Source organism: Heterodontus francisci, chromosome 16 (genome assembly GCF_036365525.1).
Source record: "Heterodontus francisci isolate sHetFra1 chromosome 16, sHetFra1.hap1, whole genome shotgun sequence".
Classification (NCBI taxonomy): domain Eukaryota; kingdom Metazoa; phylum Chordata; class Chondrichthyes; order Heterodontiformes; family Heterodontidae; genus Heterodontus; species Heterodontus francisci.
This window is the reverse complement of record NC_090386.1, coordinates 42,712,643-42,733,934: the sequence shown is the minus strand read 5'-3', so window position 1 is coordinate 42,733,934 and position 21,292 is coordinate 42,712,643. Positions and strand designations below refer to the sequence as shown.

General features: G+C 43.6%; 1 protein-coding gene across 1 annotated transcript in view; it reads left to right on the top strand.

Moving 5' to 3' along the window:
* The first annotated feature begins 8,805 nt into the window (after positions 1-8,805).
* The window catches only part of znfx1 (zinc finger, NFX1-type containing 1), a 45,418-nt gene continuing 32,931 nt past the window's right edge, over positions 8,806-21,292 (top strand). The window contains exons 1-3 of the mRNA XM_068048137.1: positions 8,806-8,944; positions 11,202-13,109; positions 16,851-16,982. Coding sequence (XP_067904238.1) covers positions 8,806-8,944; positions 11,202-13,109; positions 16,851-16,982 — 2,179 coding nt within the window. The remainder of the gene's footprint in view (positions 8,945-11,201; positions 13,110-16,850; positions 16,983-21,292) is intronic.

Genomic DNA, 21,292 nt, shown 5'->3' with positions numbered 1-21,292 from the left:
AGGGGGTGATAGAGAGGGTTGTACACTAAAAAAAATTCAATCATATCATTTCAGCACTCAGGTCAGTGGCTAACAACATGTGTAGCTCTAGTAACATTCCAAAGATAAGTGCAAGAGTGATTTTTTTTCCTGATGCATCTGTGAATTAAAAACCTTGCGTTCAAGATCAGGTCTAATATTTTTACTTAAGAACCTGTAGTTACCAGAATAATGCTCATAATATTTTCAGACATGTAAAATGTTACTAGATTCTGACTTTGAGAGAGATAAATTAATCTCTGGAGTCACAGCAATCGGTTTGAATAAAAGAAATGAAAGAGAGTGTACCCTAGATTGTTGAGTCTGCTGAAACCTTTCTTCCCCCAGTGTTTAGAACAGGTGTTTCTGTTTTACAAAAATATGCTCCTGCACCTTTTATAGTACTATATTGTTAGAGGGAGGTCCCAAGTATTACATTTCAGTAAAATGTACTTCATTGTAAGTGAGAGACCACACAATGTTTTCTTTTAAGATCCCAGTTTAGTGGAATAGATTAAACATGCCAAATGCTTCTTGTCTTGTGAAGATTAATTTTCCCAGCAAGTAAACAATAATTGCACCTTATCATGTTAAAATGTCTCAAAATGCTTCACACAATGAATTTGTGATATTTAATGATATGTATTGGAATGGCAGATTCAAATTCACAGAAAGACTCTTAATTGAAAAACTTGGAAACAGGAAATTTAAAACTGAAAAGGACAGATCATTTTAAATCTGTCAAGTGCACACTGGGGGAATGTCATCTAATAAGATCTTGGGCCGAGCTTTGGAGTTCAGTTCCTAAACAAGCATAAACAAAATCTCATTGTAGAGCTTCTCACTTATTTTGATACTGAGTCATGCAGACCAGGAAGGTTTTTAGTTTGATTTCTGGTTTATGCTCAGTTAGCTATTCCCATCCAGGATGACATTATAGGCCTTACAAAAGCAAAATACTGTGGATATTGAAAATCTGAATTTAAAACTGAAAATGCTGTAAACACTCAGCAGATCAAGCACCATCTATGGAGAGAGGAACATTTAGGTGTTAGCTAAAATTATCTAGATAATGAGAGGTGTTTCTTTTGGCCACTGTAGACCTGGACTATGGAGAAACCAGCAGGTGTTCTCAGGTTTACGGATGATGAGAATGGGATCTGTTTCAGTAATGATGATCTTTCGCAAATAAGTAGCCTCCCAATACCTTTGTTAAGGCTTTCACATGAAAACTGGCTGTAAGGTTGGGGTACTGGGTCACTGCCAGCACGTAGAGAATAATACCCCAAGAAGAATTGGTATCTTCAGGAGAAAAAAAGTATGGCTGGGGCAAAGACATTGTAATTGCACCATGAGTGCATAGTATCATCGGAAAGCATACTAACAAAAATCATGCACAGCAAATTTAACTTTAGTTTAGAGATACAGCACTGAAACAGGCCCTTCGGCCCACCGAGTCTGTGCCGACCATCAACCACCCATTTATACTAATCCTACACTAATCCCATATTCCTACCACATCCCCACCTGTCGCTATATTTCCCTACCACCTACCTATACTAGGGACAATTTTATAATGGCCAATTTACCTACCAACCTGCAAGTCTTTTGGCTTGTGGGAGGAAACCGGAGCACCCGGAGGAAACCCACGCAGACACAGGGAAAACTTGCAAACTCCACACAGGCAGTACCCAGAATTGAACCCGGGTCGCTGGAGCTGTGAGGCTGCGGTGCTAACCACTGTGCAGCCCTTCCACATTAAAAATTAACTTAACTATTTGACATCTGGTTGGTTAAATAAACGGCTCAAGCTATATCCTAGTGATATTACAGCCTTGCTATGAGTCCCAGCTGTCCTGTGTTATTCTCTGTGGCATTGAAATCGTACTGTGAATACCAGTCAATATGATGTGTTTGGCTGCAGTTCCTTTGTCCTATTTCAATAGAGATGTTTGCATCAAAATATTTTGGAGAAAGGAATTGCAATGAATGTTCATAGGATAATATTAGCATTGTTTAATTTTATGGCCTATGTAATATTGAAAATGAGACTGAGTGTGAGACAATGTTGTTGCAGAGAACTTGTTTCTTTATATGGAGTGTTTCTTTGTATTAAATATAACTGGAATAAGAACTTCAGTAGCTTGTTGCTATTGTCTGTAACAGGCTAACTCTACACATGGGATTGGAGTTTTATGTTCCAGGTTACTCTGTGTGCTCTCACCGAGAGCCGATTACCCTGATGAGGTCCTTTCTTAAGTGCATTACTACTAACCAATTAATGAAGGTACTCCACCAGCATTCAGATCACTAGAGGAAAATGGTGGGAGCTGATGAAATGTTTTATTACCTGCACCCCCTTCCTCCAACCCCTCCCCCCCCCGCTCCCCCTTCCCAGATCTCCCCTTGCACCCCCCTCCCAGCTCACCCCCTCGCACTCCCCTCCCAGCTCCCCCCTCGCACCATCTCCCCCTTGCACCCCCTTCCCTCCAGCCCTCCTCACCACACCCCTCCCCCTCACACCCCCTCCCCCCCCCCCCTCCCCCTCACACCCCCTCCCCCCCCCCTCCACCCCCGCACCCCCTTCCTCCCACCGGCATCCACCTATCCCTGAGCAGGGGCCCTAACAACCCTACTGCCTTGTGAGTGTCTCGGGAGAGTCCAAGGCTAAGGGAGTAAACCCTAACAGAAAATCCGGAGCGGAACCCCGTAGGCGGTCATGTGTCACCTTTTCATGTTTCCGGCAGTTCCTGCAGCCATACCGGTGCCAAACGTTGTGCTCTGCATTCCTTTGGACCCCACTGGGAAGGCCGAGACGGGGTTTTGACGCTTGGGAAACTCACAACCTCCATATATCCGCCCAGGCATGCGCCATGGAGAGGTCACTCCATAGTCGCCTCACAGCACTCAAAACAACATGGAAGGCAGCAGTTACGGGTTATAAGTCCAGCTCAATTGGCGTAGAAATTGGGCGCCACGGGTTGCCTTTGTCGGTGGAAGAGGTCATCGCATCTCACTGGACAGCTACCGCCTGCCTCAAACCGGGCAGCCCCCGGTCAGTAAGGTTCTGACCTGTCACAGTCCACCTGCTTCAATGGGTGCTTGGAGCTCAGGGTCATTGCCCGACAAGTGGACTGCAACACCGCACCAAACAACATGAAAAAAGGAAAGAAGGTACCAGCCCCTTCGTTTTGCAAGCTGGAACGTCAGAACAATGTATCTTGGCCTGTCGGAAGACCTTACACAAATCAACGATTCTCGGAAGACCGGCATCATTAACAACGAGCTCAGTAGACTCAATGAGGACATTGCAGCACTTCAGGAGACTCGCCTCCCTGCGAGCGGATCTCTAAGAGAGCAAGACTACACCTTCTTCTGGCAGGGCAGGGATCCTGAAGAACCAAGACAGCATGGAGTGGGCTTCGTCATCAGAAACACCTTGCTCAGTATGATAGAGCCACCCACAAATGGCTCAGAATGCATACTGTCCATCTGACTGCTCACCACCTCTGGTCCAGTACATCTACTCAGCATCTATGCTCCAGCACTGTGCTCCTCACTTGAAGCTAAAGACCAGATCTACGAGGAACTCCATAATATCATTAGTAGCATCCCCAATACCGAACATCTGTTCCTGCTGGGGGACTTTAATGCCAGGGTTGGGGCCGACCATGATTCATGGCCCTCCTGCCTTGGGCTCTATGGCATTGGAAGGATGTATGAGAATGGACAGAGACTGCTTGAGTTGTGTACCTATCAAAACCTCTGCATCACCAGCTCGTTCTTTTATACTAACCCTGTCACCAGGTTTCTTGGAGGCACCCAAGATCACATCGTTGGCACCAGCTGGACCTCATCGTCACAAGGCGAGCCTCTTTAAACAGCGTTCAAATCACACGCAGCTTCCACTGTGCGGACTGCGACACCGACCACTCCCTGGTGTGCAGCAAGGTTAGACTCAAACCAAAGAAGCTGCGTCACTCCAAGCAGAAGGGCCGCCAGCGCATCAACACTAGCAGAATTTCTTATCCACAGCTGTTACGTAAGTTTCCAAATTCACTTGAAAAAGCTCTTCAAAACACTCCTACAAGGGATGCAGAGACCAAGTGAGCCCACATCAGAGACACCATCTATGACTCAGCAATGACCACCTTAGGCAAACGTATGAAGCAGAATGCAGACTGGTTTCAATCTCACTTTGAAGAGCTGGAATCTGTCATAGCTGCTAAGTGCATTGCACTGTTGAACTACAAGAAAGCCCCCAGCGAGTTAACATCTGTAGCACTTAAAGCAGCCAGAAGCGCTGCACAAACAACAGCCAGGCGCTGCGCAAATGACTACTGGCAAACCTATGCAGTCATATTCAGCTGGCCTCTGACACCGGAAACATCAGAGGAATGTATGATGGCATGAAGAGAGCTTTTGGTCCAACCATCAAGAAGATCTCCCCCCTCAAATCTAAATCAGGGGACATAATCACTGACCAATGCAAACAGATGGACCGCTGGGTGGAGCACTACGTAGAACAGTACTCCAGGGAAAATGTTGTCACTGAGACCGCCCTCAATGCAGCCCAGTCTTTGCCAGTCATGGATGAGCTGGATGTACAGCCAACAAAATCAGAACTCAGTAATGCCATTGATTCTCTAGCCAGCAGAAAAGACTCTGGGAAGGATGGCATTACCCCTGAAATAATCAAGAGTGCCAAGCCTGCTATACTTTCAGCACTCTATGAACTGCTTTGCCTGTTCTGGGACGAGGGAGCAATACCACAGGACATGCGTGATGCCAATATCATCACCCTCTATAAGAACAAGGGTAATCGCGGTGACTGCAACAACTACCGTGGAATCTCCCTGCTCAGCATAGTGGGGAAAGTCTTCGCTCAAATCGCTTTAAACAGGCTCCAGAAGCTGGCTGAGTGTGTCTACCCTGAGGCACAGTGTGGTGTCCGAGCAGAGAGTTCCACCACTGACATGCTGTTCTCCCTTCGCCAGCTACAGGAGAAATGCTGTGAACAACAGATGCCCCTCTACGTTGCTTTCATTGATCTCACCAAAGCCTTTGACTTCGTCAGCAGACGTGGTCTCTTCAGACTACTAGAAAAGATCGGATGTCCACCAAAGCTACTAAGTATCATCACCTCATTCCATGACAATATGAAAGGCACAATTCTGCATAGCGGCGTCTCATCAGACCCCTTTCCTATCCTGAATGGCGTGAAACAGGGCTGTGTTCTCGCAGCTACGCTGTTTGGGATTTTCTTCTCCTCCCTGCTGCTCTCACATGCATTCAAGTCTTCAGAAGAAGGAATTTTCCTCCACACAAGATAAGGTGGCAGGTTGTTCAACTTTGCCCGTCTAAGAGCGAAGACCAAAGTACGGAAAGTCCTCATCAGGGAACTCCTCTTTGCTGATGATGCTGCATTAACATCTGACACTGATGAGTGTCTGCAGAGACTCATCGACAGGATTGCGGCTGCCTGCAATGAATTTGGCCTAACCATCAGCCTCAAGAAAACAAACATCATGGGACAGGACGTCAGAAATGCTCCAACCATCAATATCGGCGACCACGCTCTGGAAGTGTTTCAAAAGTTCACCTACCTAGGCTCAACTATCACCAGTAACCTGTCTCTCGATGCAGAAATCAACAAGTGCATGGGAAATGCGTCCGCTGCTATGTCCAGACTGGCCAAGAGAGTGTAGAAAAATGGCGTACTGACACAGAACACAAAAGTCTGTGTGTATCAAGCCTGTGTCCTCAGTACCTTGTCCAGGCCTCGCTGCCGTACAGCAATGTATGTCAGCCAAGAGCGATGTCTGAATTCATTCCATCTTCACTGCCTCCGGAGAATCCTTGGCATCAGGTGGCAGGACCGTATCTCCAACACAGAAGTCCTCGAGGCGGCCAACATCCCCAGCGTATACACCCTACTTAGCCAGCGGCGCTTGAGATGGCTTGGCCATGTGAGCCACATGGAAGATGGCAGGATCCCCAAGGACACATTGTACAGCGTGCTCGTCACTGGTATCAGACCCACCGGCCGTCCATGTCTCCTCTTTAAAGACGTCTACAAACACGACGTGAATTCCTGTGACATTGATCACAAGTCATGGGAGTCAGCTGCCAGTGATCACCAGAGCTGGTGGGCAGCCATAAAGGCAGGGCTAAAGTGTGGCGAGTTGAAGAGACTTAGCAGTTGGCAGGAAAAAAGACAGAAGCACAAGGGGACAACCAACAGCCCCGACAACCAATTTTATCTGCAGCACCTGTCATTCTAGAATTGGCCTTTATAGCCACTCCAGGCGCTGCTTCACAAATCACTGACCACCTCCAGGCACTTACCCATTGTCCCTCGAGACAAGGAGGCCAAAGAAGAACTCTGTGGATAAGAGAGTAGTAGCTGTTGGAGAAACTGGTATTGTTTACATGGTAATCAAGCAACAGCTCCTTGCATATATTTATTAACTTAGAGTAGTAATAACTACACCGGAAAATGAAGACATTGTTTTCTTTTGAAGTGTTTTGTTTTTTGACAGTACATTTGGAGATTAGGATCCAAAATATCCTGGAAAAATCCACCTTTGCTCGTTCACAAGTGTTCTGTGCATCACAAAATGGAGATCAGTTTTTAAAAAATTGTTGTGGGAAGAAACACATTTGAAGAAACCAGAATTGCAATGTTGACAAAAACAAAGGATATGGTGATCACCATTGATGATTACTGCATTTGGTCACAAGGGTCCAGGGCTCAGGAAGCTTTCAATTGTGGTGCTTGAGAAATCCTAGCCAGCTGCTGCTCCTTGGCATCAATTCTTCCCAGAATGTGTGTTGCTGCAGGGGAGTAATAGTCCAGTGCTGAACTAACTGATCTTAGTCTGGATGGCAGTTGGGGCAGAATCATGTTGATCCCATGACTCCAGGACAAATGAAGGAGGGAAAAGGTCAGTCAGGGTTCCTGCTCTTAATTACTAACTGGCAACTTATGCTAGAAAGTGCATACCAGGACATCAGGGTGTGACAGGACAGCATTGTACATGGTTATAGTGCCTTGCATGGTCAAATAACATGCTGACACTTGTCATTTTGGAATCATTATGAGGAATGGGCATTTGATTGAGGTACCAGAGGACAGCCAGTGCTTGTGGAACCTATCTGCTTAGTTCAGGGTTCTGAGTAAACTGACAAATAAAATGTAACCCATGGAAGGCCTACTCCAAATATTTGGCAGTTGCTAAGACAAGGAGCTAAACTTAAGTTTACATTAGTAGGTTACTTCATTATCCTTTAATGACTATCTTGAATGTGAGGTTAACTGTGGCATTATGTTCTTTCCGAACTCTTTTTTTTTGTAGCATCATTGACCCCATAAATGACACAGGTGACAGAATGCTGGATCACAACATTTCTCCATTTTAAGCATTTGGACAAGTTCTAATTAAAAATCATATTTATTGTTGGAACTTGCTGCCCTTCCAATAGATAGTACCTTTACCCTCTTCAATAGTGAGGAATATATACCTGTGTGTTTTTGTCCAATATATTCTGAATAGTACTGTAAGACATGCATGGACTGGTATTTCTGGCATTGTTATTGCGCGCTGACAGAATAGCAATATGAACTTGATTCAAGGAAATTCTGTTGGAACATAGAAAAATAGGAGCAGGAGTAGGCCATTCAGTACGATCATGGCTGATCATCCCAACTCACTAACCTGTTCCCACTTTCTCCCCGTATCCCTTGATCCCTTTAGCCCTAAGAACTATATCTAACTTTTTTTCTTGAATATATTAGCAGATATGATCATTTTTCTAGCTTAGAATTTATTATTCACTTGTGATTATATTCCAGGAAATGCTCCCATTAATTTGAAAGTGGATTGATCAGCAGCGTAATGAGAAAACTATTCTTGTGGATCTAACTGTAGGTTTAAGGAAAGCAATCCTCCTTTGAGACAGACTTGAGACTGTTCGCTGACTGCAAGAAGATCAGAAATGAGAATACTTTAATCTTTTTGATTTATTGAGTCATACAGTGAATCGATTAAGCAACTATGTGCTTAGTTACATTATGACATTACTAAAAAAAAATCTTAACAAGTGCTCCCTAGGATCTGGAAAGCTCCCTGTGAATCAAAAGCTAAAGCACTTTTGAATATTAGGTTGCACTTGTCTCCTTGATTAAACCTAATAATATGCAACTATCATTGAAATATCACTTGTATTTGGGGGGGGGATTTTATTGATTTTTAATATTTTAAAGAAAGCTAGCACCTCCACTCTCTGTCCCACAATCCTGCCCTATTGTTCAGTTGTTTAAGACATGGAATAACTAAGCCATACAGTCTAGGAAAGTCCAGAATTGAATTCCTAGTTACCTGATCTCAGCTGGAATGGCGATAAGGAGGCAATAATTGGCCTCAATACCCTTACGTTGCAAGGAGAAAATTGGCCAGGATTTCAGCTGCTAATTGCGGCCCACTAATTCCTGCTGGAAGTCTACACATATGTAGATTGGGTGAAGACAAGGTTGGGCTTGGTTATAATGGCCTTTTAGTCAAATAGCTTGTTACCACTCATGGTATATTTTTACAAATAATAATTGCCATTGACAGAGGTAAGCCAGCATGAGGACAGCCCTCCAGACTGGGGACAGAGAAAATTAGTTCGGAGGACTACAAAATATCCTACTTCACCCTCTTTCTGAAATCATGTCCTTACATTTAGGTCTAGGTGGAAGACACCACCTCGTGTTGCAGATGTAATGTGATATGTAATGGTTTGATGTCTTCACAGAGAAAATTGGTTCAAATGGATTCTGACCACTGGCTGAGGTGGAGAGGCCAAGAAACTGAGCTGAACAACCCATACAGGAGAGCAGCTACAGCAGAACGGTCAAGACGAAATCCTAGAAGAGGAGATGGTGAGAGAGATTATTAAAAATTGCAGACCTTTCTTGCATTAACTCTGGTAGACTTGCCAACCAATCAGCACTCCTCATACAGTATAAAGTTGTTTTCCCTTACATTGGTATTCTTCTGGGTTGTCCTGATGAATGCAAGATGAAAAGCTTCAACAACATGTCTCTCTATTTTTAGCAATACTCAAGTTCTGTATACCAAATGACTATTTATTCAATGCTTCCCAAGCTAGGAAGGCAGGTAAGTGGCCTGCTACCAGGCTCTGGCGATAGTGATTTTCAGTTAGCCGCTTGCGAACGGCATGCAGTACCTTTCCCTCTAATTCCTCCATCCCAGTGGCGAAGCAGAAGACCTCATCTCTACATCTGTTCTGACTACAACTAAGATTGGAAACTTGTGGTGTCAGAAGTTGAGTGTAAGTTTACAGCCAGCACCCACATGGAAAAGCGCCATGTCAGATTGCCCACTTAGATTTGTGTCTCGAAGGCATGAGTTTCAGCTAAACGTTGTGCAATTTCTTTGAGTGGGAGCAGAAAATTATTTTCAGCGATTTGAAAGTGAAGCATTAAATTATTGTATTCCCAAAATGAGTAAGTATGGTGAGTCAGTTGTTGTTTGTTCTCTCCCTTCCTGTGAGGAAGCATTTATATTTATACCCCTGACAGGGTCCACCATGGTACTTTTAATCCATTTCCTTACTGTGCACTTTTTACTCCTTTCTATTTCTTTGCATTACTGTCTCATGCATTTTTTCTATTCTTTCACTGCTACTTTTTCTTTCTCTGCTTTCCCCTACTTGTACATAATACTTCATTGCAGTATCTTGGGACTAATGGATCCATTTCAGTATAACCCAGTGCAGTACATGGACAGAGATTGAAGTTGAATTTGTAAAACTAACCATTAGCATGTCATACTTGAATGTGGATATTATCACATTATGGTTCACTGCTAATAGTTAACCCTGTGTAAGGCAAAGCTGATCTACAGAGAATATGCTTTTAGTTAGGAGGTCCCAGAAGGCTTAAGAATGTAGTTGTTGGTAATGTAAAGGACCTACTGGGAGGTAAGAGACTGCAGTTGGTTTACATACCACATAATTTTGTGAACTTTAACATCTTGGTTGACCTGGATATACAATTTCTAATACCTATACTGGAATTCTATTTCACATTTGGCTTGACTCTTTTTCCCACTTTTTTCTCCTTTTTGATGGTCTTTTTGAGTATCAGCTTGGCTCAGTTGGAGCACTTTCATCTCTAGTCCAGAAGATTGTGGGTTCAAGTTCAACTCCAGGACTTTAGTATGCATTCTAGGTCGGCACTTAAGTCCAGTAATAAGGGAGTGATGCTTTATCAATGACCCTGTCCTTTGGATGCAATGTTTAACAGATGCTCTGACGACCTGAGAGTTGGCTATTATAGATTGCATAGTGCTAGTTGAAGAAGAGCAGAGGAGTTCTTCTGATGTCCTGGCCAAAATTCACTCCTCAATTAACACCAGCAAAACAGATTCACTGGCTATTTCCTCCATTGCTGTTTGTGGGACCATGCTGTGCACAGATCGGCTGCTGTGTTTGCCTACAAAATGGCAGTCATTACACTTCCAAAGGAGTTCATTGGCCATGAAGCACTGTTAGATGTCCTGAGGATGTGAAAGATGTTATATAAATGCAAGTTCTTTCTTATTATTTCTCCAACATTTACTTTCTTTCTCTCATCCATGGTGCAGAGTCCTATCAAGATGCCTTTATTTCAGAACTGTCATGTAGGCATTGGACATACATCTCAGTAAATCTAAAAGAAAAACTCTGAACAAGCTTTAGTCCATGGGTCATTATGTTGGGTATTTCTGCATTACAATCACACTGTAATTTAAAGAGACTGTACTATTTTTGTCTGTTTATCCAGACTGCAATTCACATCTGAAAAAGATAATCTTTGCAGAACAATTCAAAACAGTATTTTGATAATGGTTTTACTATTAGCTGGATGACTATTAACTAATGGACAGTATTGCACACGGGAAACATTATTCAAAGGGGTATATTATGTGGCATATCTCTTAAATTTAAATAGCTTGTTCGTTCTATGAAACAAACAATTGCACAGAGAGCCTGGGGAGAAGGTCTTTAATGTTGTTCAATTTGCAATAAAAACAAGGGTTCAGAGCTTTTAAGAAAGCTGATGTCAACAGATGTGGCCTGAAGAATTCTACTGTAAAATGTATAATTTATCTTTTCATTTTCTATATCTTTAGCCTCTGTGGAACGTCTTGACCCACAAGGACAGAGATATAATGGAAACCAGAGAAATGCTGCAGGACCAGCAGACCAGAGAGGTGCACCACAAGCCAGGCGAGCACTTTCGACACCCAGGCAAGGGGAGCTGTTAGCAACTAGAGATATTGGAGGAAGGAACCAAGAGTGGAACTTTAATTTCAATCCCAGGCATGTGGAAGGAAGGCAAAATGCTGCAAGAGTTAATCGAAATCCAGCTGGCAGAGCTCCTGCTGTTCAGGGCAATCGCCAAGGCCCCCAACAGGGCAGAAGGGATCAGCACAATGAACGTAGGAATGAACCGTGGAGAAGGAATGACCTTCGCGAGAGCGGTAGAGGCAGGCAGGTTGAAATGCAAGGAAATCCTCACTTTCAGAGAAGAGGGCCTCAAGAAGTAACTAAAGAGGGACATACAAAAGACAAAGAACAATTTGTGAGAAAGTTAGGCTACAAAACGATGGAGGGCCTTTTGGACAAAGAGCCATCTGAAATTGTTATAACTTTAGCCTGTGGCTCTGGCCTAAAAGACTTATTAAACCAACAATTAAACTCAACTTTTATCCAACTCATTTGTAAAGTCTTATGTAAGGCCTGTAGATCCAAGACTGACCGTCAGAGCATTCAGCATCTCCTGGGCATCGTAAAGGACTCTCTCTTTCTGAAGGTTCACTTGCCTCGCTATGTGGTTCAGATGAGTACAGAACCAGTGCCTTCGCGTAGGCAGCAGTACCCTCAATATATTGAAAGCATTCTATTCTTGCTTCAGGAATTGGTAAGTATTTTTCCAGCCAGTTCAGTTCAGGAGATGTCCATGATGATTTCGGTATTGGATCCTACGGTGAATACCCTACGGGCTGCTGGGGTTTCAATTGGTGAACAGATTGAAAATACCATGGAGAAAGTCAAAAATATAATTCACCACCTACAAGAGAGGAAACGGGATGGAACACTCAGAACAGACACACATATGTTGATAGACAATCAGGAAACTGGTCCTGAGGACAACTACAGAGCAATGACCATATATCCCACCTACAATGAGGTGCATTTGGAAGAGAAGCCATTTCTGCGACCAAATCTCATTACTGAAAAGTATGCAAATACTGAAGTGTACCTTGATACCCATTTCCGCCTTCTGAGAGAAGACTTTGTGAGGCCTTTGAGAGAAGGAATCCTAGAGTTGCTTCAGAATTACGATGACAAAGGCCTGAGGAGGAGAAAATTCGATGACATCCGAGTATATTTCAATACACGCATTATAGTCCCACTCTGCACTTCTACTGGCGTAGGCTATAAAGTCCAGTTTGACACAAGGCCACTGAAGTTTGTCCGGTGGCAAAATTCGAAGCGTCTCTTATATGGTTCTCTTGTGTGTATGTCAAAAGATAACTTTGAAACCTTACTGTTTGCAACTGTGTCAAATCGGGATCCTGAAGAGCTCAAACAGGGCATTGTCAATCTGTCTTTTAATGTGCGAAGCCGACACCTGCTGGCTGAGGTGGAACCTTCAGATTGTTTCCTCATGGTAGAAACAACAGCATATTTTGAAGCCTATCGCCATGTTCTAGAAGGGCTACAGGAGATCCAAGGAGAAGATGTTCCCTTTCAAAAGTATATTGTAGAATGTGACACAGAAATCCAGGCCCCAAGATACTTGAATTTCAATGACAGCTATGACCTTGAAGCTCTAATGAATGGAAAATCTCAGGACTCTGAGGAAAATACTGAACAAATCTTTGAATATTTGCAAAGGAAGACCAAAATCACCGTTCTCGATCCTACGTCATGGCCTTCAATGGAAGAGCTGAACCTGGATGAGTCGCAGATGAAAGCTCTGCAGATGGCATTGACAAGGGAACTGGCCATCATACAAGGTCCTCCTGGGACAGGTACACTCAAAAGAATGGCATACATATTCTTAGTTTAGCTACTATGTTCACTGGCTTAAAAAATTGAAACTATTTTTGTAAATTCTTTTTCTCCACCTTCAATTTTCTCCCTTCCTGTCCTAAAGATATTGAATCATGCTGGAATATGGGTTCACGGGCACTGAGCAATTTCTAGCACCTCATCTAAGTGAGTGTCATTGGGCTACCCCATAAGTGGAAACATCTTCTCTGTATCTACCCTACTGAAGCCTTTCATAATTTTAAAGAATGCTATCAGGTCTCCTCTTTGAGAAAACAGCCCCAGTCTATTCAGTTTTTGTATTTATTAGCAGTCTGCTTGGATTAGAGGCATCACAGTTGAATGCAGATCCTTTGTCCAATACTCTCACGCAATAGCACTACCTCCCACTACCCCCAATACATGCAACTGTTCCTGCACATTGACTGGGAGTGGAAACATTGGCAGATTATTTTCCACACCTAAACCCAGTGGTGCCGAATCCAATTGCACCACCTTTCTTTGGCGGAGGTCAGTGTATAGGAAGGATTAGACCTGGATATTCCTAGTTTCTATAGCTCAGTTCTACATTAGGTGGCACACTTGTCAACTAAGCCTTAGGGAAACTTTAATATCCTACATTTGTATAAGGAATAAATATGGAAATAGTCTTACATTGGAAACATAGGAAATAAGAGTAGGAGTAGACATTCGGCCTCTTGAGCCTGCTCCGTCATTCAACTAGATCATGGCTGATCTACCTCAATGTCATTTTCCTGCACTATCCCCATATCCCTTGATATCTTTAATATCTAGAAATCTATCGATCTCTGTCTTGAATATACTCAAGGACTGAGCCTCCACAGCCCTCTGGGGTAGAGAATGCCAAAGATTAACCAACCTCTGAGTGAAGAAATTCCTCCTCATCTCAGTCCTAAATGGCCTACCTCTTATTCTGAGACTGTGATCCCTGGTTCTAGACTCCCCAGCCAGGGAAGCATCCATTTTGCATCTACGCTGTGGAGCCCTGTAAGTATTTTGTATGCTTCAGTGAGTTCCTCATCAAAAGTTAATTGGAAATGTATGGATAAGTCAATAATCTAATCCAATCGGACTGCTAATAAATACAAATACAAAGACTGAACAAACTGGGGTTGTTTTCTCAAAGAGGAGACTCAGAGATGACCTGATAAAGTTCTTTAAAATTATGAAGGACTTCAGTAGGGTAGATACAGAGAAGATGTTTCCACTTGTTGGGCAATCCAAAACTGGAAAAATAAATATAAGATAGTCACTGGTAAATCCAATAAGGAATTCAGGAGAAAATTCTTTACTCCAAGAATGATGAGAATCTGGAACTCTCACATGGATAGATTTAAAGGGAAGTTAGATAAGTACATGAGGAAGAAAGGAATAGAAGGATATGTCGATAGGATGAGATGTAGTAAAGTGGGAGGAGGCTTGTGTAGAGGATAGACCTGTTGCGCCGGATGGCTTGTTTCTGTGCTGTAAAATTCTGTGTAAGCTATAGTCATTTTTTTTCCCACTTATTTTCCTCTAATCTTTTAGTTTTATAAACTTGTTTTATTTCTCTTTCTATTACTTGTCCACACTGAAATTTGAAAAATCTAATACAACCCCTGGCAGCACAGGGTGACAGAAGAATAATTGAAATTTAGCTGGAAGGGCCCTGAATTTACATAGGCCAGGACTAAGCCCACTGGTGTCCTCCAGCATTGTCCCCAACAGAGTATGTGGGGTCAGTGGCAGGGTAACTTACTTTCATGTGGCCAAGGGGAACCTACACCACACAAGAGTGGAAATTTTGATGTCTGCTTCCATTGGTGAAAGAGGGCCGGGAATGCCCTGTTCTAGGCTATGACTTTTAAGAATAACTAAGGCTTGATTGGGGCGGGGTGGGTGGTTGGTGGGATAATTTCAACTTACCCTGTCTCCCTGCCTGCAGGGAAAACAGGGCAATGGGGCACTTAAAAAAGAGCGGGTCCATTACTGACTCCGATCGCACTGTCGTTAACTTAGTTGGTGACTAATTATGCACCTGACTGGCTCCTCATACATGTATGCAGGTGAGAGTCAATTTGACCCTGGTGGCCTTTTCACTGCCTTCTGAGCAGAATGCCTGCCAGCTCAGTAAAAGCTGCTCCGAAGTTTGAATATGCAACAAAAGCTAAAGTAATAAACTTTCTGTTGTGGGGCCAGAAGGAGCAGGAGTGCTCGTCCCAGTCACACAAAGCAAAATCTTGACCTTCCCTGCTCTTGGCCTCTCTCTCCCACCTTCTTGACCCCCGAGATCCTGTTGAAATCCTCTCCTCGTTATTTATCTTTGAGCTGGTGGGTAACCTTGGGCCACACAATTTTAACGAACTGACTATTGGCCAGTTGCCTCTTTCTGCTCATTTCAGACAGGCAGCTCACTGACCAGATATTAATGAGGCCCAGGAATTAAAATATCCCATGCCTCAAACTGATAATGTAGGGTGGAGTTGATGCTGGCCTTGCCACCGCCCAGCTGAAAATCGCTCCCAGTTAAAACACTCCCCTTACTTACATTGCAAAACCTCAGTTGGATAGTTCAGTTGAAACAGATCTACATTGAAATACAATATGAAAGTAATTCACAGCATCTCATTTATTTTGAATGGCGTGGTGCCTTAGGACATATTGAACAGAGCAATGAGCTGCGCGAAGTGTTGTTATAGGATGTTCAGATTATTATATTAATGTGACAAATATTGCAGTACCATTTACACATGGCAGCACCCTTATGCTGTGCTTGGATTGCCCAAAACTTTCTGTCTGACAGCTAATAAACATCTAAATTCAGTACTAATATAGTAGAATAAAGTACAAGAATGATGGTTCCAGTTTTTTGTAATTAGACAGAAAATGAGTGAACAAATCTGGCGTTGATGCAGCCAAGGTTTCTGTAATTATTGTAAGGTTCGTCCCCCTTGCTGGTACAGGAACGGACATGACAAAATATTCAGTTGTGAATCTACTTTATTGAGACAATGTCAGAACAAGTTTAATAAGTTTTCCTGAAACTCGGGCAGTGGTTTACAGTCTAACACAGGCTATATACTGCCCGTATTAGTCCTGGATGGGGAGCGCACATCTTCCATTGCAGCTTTTGATCTTCAAACTTCTTTTCTCTTTGTCTTCTTGTTTCTGGTTCAATCCACCATTGGGACTCAATCGGTAGGATCTCTTTTATCCTGGTTCTTATCCAACTAACTCCTCCCAGTGCCCAGTCATGCTCATCCCATTGGTGATTCACCAGAGCAGAAGGACGCATACCGTATTAAGACGTCATCATTCAGTATCCGTACATTTGTTTAGTTGCTTATTTCTAGCAGCCCCCACGTGCAGTTAAAGTTTTTGAAAGGTCTTTTGTCTGACAAGCATGGTTTGAGGCATTACTTCCCATAATTCCTCTATCTTGACATTAGTTTATAGTATGTCCTGCTTCTACACTATATCTTGCTATCCTGGAGAGAATGATTGATTGGTAAATGTCAATAATCTTACAGTTCCTTTACAAAAAGTACCTAAACTTATGTTACGTCTTCTAATGAATGCTTATGGGTCTTTTTTTTAAATGTGTATATATTGCTTCCGAATAATCTTCTGGTAGGTAAATGTTACACTGATGATATAGTCTATAATAATCTTTTAAAGGTTTTCTTCAAACTTGGCTAATGATGCCTATTTATTATTTACAGGAAAAACCTATGTAGGGTTAAAAATTGTACAAGCACTCTTAAAGAATGAGTCAGTTTGGCAACACCGTTTAAGAAAGTTTCCAATTCTGGTGGTGTGCTACACAAACCATGCATTAGATCAGTTTCTTGAAGGTAAGGTTCTGCCATCTGCCTGCTGAATTTCTTTTTCAGGAATTATTAAGCACCTGAGTGTTGTATGAAATGGTCTTTCCAATTTGCTGACTATAAACCTGCTTTTGGTCTTGAATATATTTACATAAGTAAGCATGGATATCTAATCAAAATGTTGTTAAAACTCTTTATTGTCCCTTATATTAAATGTTATAGAGCATGCTGTAGCTTGAAAGTGCTAGTGCTGCCCTTGTAGCAGTTTGTGTTTTATGGCGCAAATCTATTTGATACATTGTAGATAGTAAAAATAGTAATAGACAGTGTGACATAATAATCTTCCACTTAACATCTGAATCATATACGAATGGGCTTCATTCATCATTTATGGTAAGTGCCCAATACATACATATTGCAATCAGCCTTGTATCAGTTACAAGTTTGAGGCAGAGGGCTGAAATTTGGCAACTCACCTGCTAGTGTAGAACAATGCAAGTGATGAATGTGGGTTGGAAAATCAGGTTGTAGTGTTCTAGCCTTGTCTTCAAATCACATCTTGCAAGACTTTGCAGTAGGAGTACAATCTTGCAACTTCAGTTCCATTGTTCATGTGTATTATTTCAGTTAATGACATGGTACTGGTGAAATGAACCATTTTCACAGCAGTGTTGTGAGTATACTCTATACAACAGTGACTACACTACAAAAATAATAGTCTATAATGTGCTTTGAGACATCCTAAGGACATGTAAACCATTTTTATAGATTCAAGTTATTTCTTTGATCATCCAGAAACCCCACAGAAACTTTTCTTGCCTGATTTTTCCCCCCCCTCCTCCCCAAAGATAATATCTTGTATTTAAGTAAGGTTCTACAGGTGCTAGTAATCCTGCAGTGACTATCCCAGTGACTAAATATCTTCTAGGCCTAGACAGTGAGTGCTGTCCCTTAGAGGGGGAAAATTTCCAGAATGCACTTCCAAGTCTGTCAGGAGCACTTATTCGTCAAATATATTCCACACAGGCTCGCTCCTGTAATCCTTACTCTTTCTGTCAAGTGTGTATATAATTCAGGGTAATTTATAATAGGTTGGGGAGGGGGGCTCCTATCTACAAATCCATTTAAATTATAAGCACATTTTTTTGAGTTTCTGATAAGTTTCCAGTATTTAGAAAATCCAGTAATCGTCAAGGAAGATATTTATGTAACTATAAGCTATCTTTTTCCAGTAAGAATGCTGTGCCAATTGGTTTGTTTCATAGAGTTGCCAATTCTGGTTTGTATTCCTGGACAGTTGATCACATGGTATTTGCCCACTGTTTGCAAATGTTATTGCATTTATCTTAGTTAAGTGTCTAAGTACACAAAGCCCCAAACAAAATATTTGACTTTTTTTGTTTTATAGTGATATGAATAACAATCTTTAAATCGAAGAACACAAAATAATAGAAGGATTTAAAGATAAATAATCTATAAATAAAACCTACATCTGTGATGTTTCTACCATCTTGACATTGGGAAACACAAAACACCATTGCTTCAACAAAATCATCATCGATATAAGTAACTTAATAATTAAAGTTTTTGTACAATTTTGAATGACTTTTTAACAATATACAGAAAGTTATAAAAATAATAATTAAAACCAAAGTCAAACCTTTTTCAATTCACTGACTCCCACATCTGAAGCCCAGCTTCAGGGAGGTGAGGTACAGTGCTCGGGAAGAAGCACCAAAGCTGCATAACCCTCAGAACAAAACACATTTATATAGCAGAGCATAGCACAGGTTGACATGGGACGGGATTTCAAGCAACTCAGTGGGAAGGAAAAGGCAGAACTGGAAGCTGGTGGCAAAGGCCCTCCTCCTCTGACTCCCATTCCCATTGGAATCTTGTGCCGGCCGGCCAATTAACGGCTGGCAGGCAGGATGGCCAGCCACTCAGCGGCCAGAGCTGGGCCTTGATGCAGAAGGAAGTGCTGGCGACATGTTTAAAGGGCCGCCAGCACCCGAACCCTGTATCAAACTGTGGCCAGCAGAAAGCCGGTGACCAGCAACTACCCCGTTCAGCCAGCAACCACACCACTTCAGTCTCCAGTCAAGGACCCACATCAGCCTGCACGTTGCCCATGCCATCTAGGTACTGCTGCTATAACAGGGGCACCCTTCCAGTGGATGCTGAAACACTACACAGCCCACCCCCTCTCTGGCCCCTCTCCAGTGAGCCCTCAACAAGAGGACCCCAAATAAATGAATGAAAGTGAAACGCCTCACTGCATGGCTGCCGAGTGCAGCAACACCGAGAGCTGTTGCTCTGTTGCTGCTCTTTAAAAGCTGCTGAGGCTCTGACCCCGTGTCGCCCATGCATTACTCGGAAAATTCGGATGGGCCTGTAAACTCAGTTTCAATTGCCTCCTTTAATCATCTAATTACCTTTTTAATTGCTCATTTTCAAAATACGACCGGACTCCCCGTGCGACATTCCGTCCATTGTTGTGAAATTGTGTTCCAACATGACTACTTCGGGGGCCTACCCAATGCCATCTCACATGATCCTACGCACGCCTCCCCACCCCCCCACCTTCATTCTCGCTCTGTCTCCCCCAGCACCCCCGCCTCCCCTCCACAGTTGCACTCCATGGACTTGGAGTTTCCAGGCAATTCTTGTTGGCCCCGATGCTATCATCCTCAATAACCAACAGTGAAATGCTGTTTCCAAATAAGTTGGGTGGGTTGGGGGAGGGGGGCAGCCAAGCTTAGACAATGTACTTTGGTTGCAAACCACAACAGCTGGGGTATTGCAACTTTATGAACTGCACATACAAGGAGCATTTCTCCCGAGTTGGCAGCAACAACACTCAGGAGCCAAATCGCCCATTCCGGTACACACCCAACCAAAGCAGGAGGTTTGGGAACCCGATATTTCATCTGCACGTGCCATCTTTTCTGCAGTGGAACTTGGAAGAAAGCAGTAAATTTTCCAGTTGTCTGTCAACACATTTCGAAATGTTCCATGATTTTGCCTTGGAAGATTGAGTGATTAGAACAGCAACTTGCATTTATATAATGCCTTTAACATAATAAGGCATTCAAATGTGCTTCACAGGAGTGTTAGCAAAAACAATTTGACACTAAGCCACATAAGATAAGAATCTCTAAGGATAGGTTTAAAGGAGTGACTTAAAGAATGAGAGGGAAAGGTAGACAGAAGGATTTCCAAAGCTTAGGGTCTAGACAACTGAAGGCATAGCTGTGAATGGTGGAGTGAAGAAAATTGGGGATGCGCAAGAGACCAGAATTGTTTAAGCGCAGATATCTTGGAGAGAAACGGCTGGAGGAGGTTACAGAGATAGAGAGGAGCAAGGCCATGGAGGGATTTGAAAACCAGGATGATGATTTTAAAATTAAAACGTTGCCAGACTGGGAGCCAACATACTTCAGCAAGCAGAGGGGTGATGGGTGAATGGGATTTGCTGTGAGTTAGGATACGGGCAGCAGAGTTTGTGATGAGTTTAGGTTTACGGAGTGTGGAAGGTGGGAAGCTGACCAGGGCCGGAATCTTGTGGAGGTGGTGGGGATCCGGCGCTGGGCCAAAAGGGCAGGGGGAGCCCTGCCTCGGCCTTATCACGTACACATCCCACCCTGGTGAGGTTTCCGGTGCTGGGTTCCCCGTCCCTTTAAAGACAGGGATCCCGCCTCCAAGAGCTGCTGGCCAATCACAAGGCCGGCAGCTCAGCAGTATCGGCAGCGCCATCAAGAGTGGTGGCCACAGCCGGTAGTGCAGAGGCCCCAGACCCAGCGCTGGAACCCCAGACATCAGGTAAGTGAGGTGGGATCACAGGGGCTAGTCTGGAAGGCCCTGTCGACAGGGGGTGGGGGGCGGGTGGTGGTGGAGGGGGGGGGGGGGGTGCAGTGGTAAGGTGGCCTTGTAGTCCAGAGGAAGGGGCGTCCATGGAGGTGGAAGTTTTGCTGGCAGGGTCCTTCCTTCATGGGCCACAGATTGTCCAAGGAAGAGGGACCAACCCCCCCCCCCCCACCCCCCCCACCCCAACCCCTCACCGCCCCAAGCACTTTGTTTTACAAGACGCCCTCCCCATGTAGCAGAGGCACCCTCCACTGCTGGTTAGATCCCGGCGGCCTCAATTGGCCGTTGGGTGGGAAGACCGTCATCGGCCTCTCCCTACCTGGCAAAATCGCTTGATGACGGGACGTCAACAGGCCCTCCCCCTGCCTCCCCACCCCACCCATGGCAATTCTATGGTGCCACCACCTCTGACCCTGCCTCGGGGCCCATAAAATGCAGCCCCAGGAGTGTGCCGGAATTGTCAAGTCTAG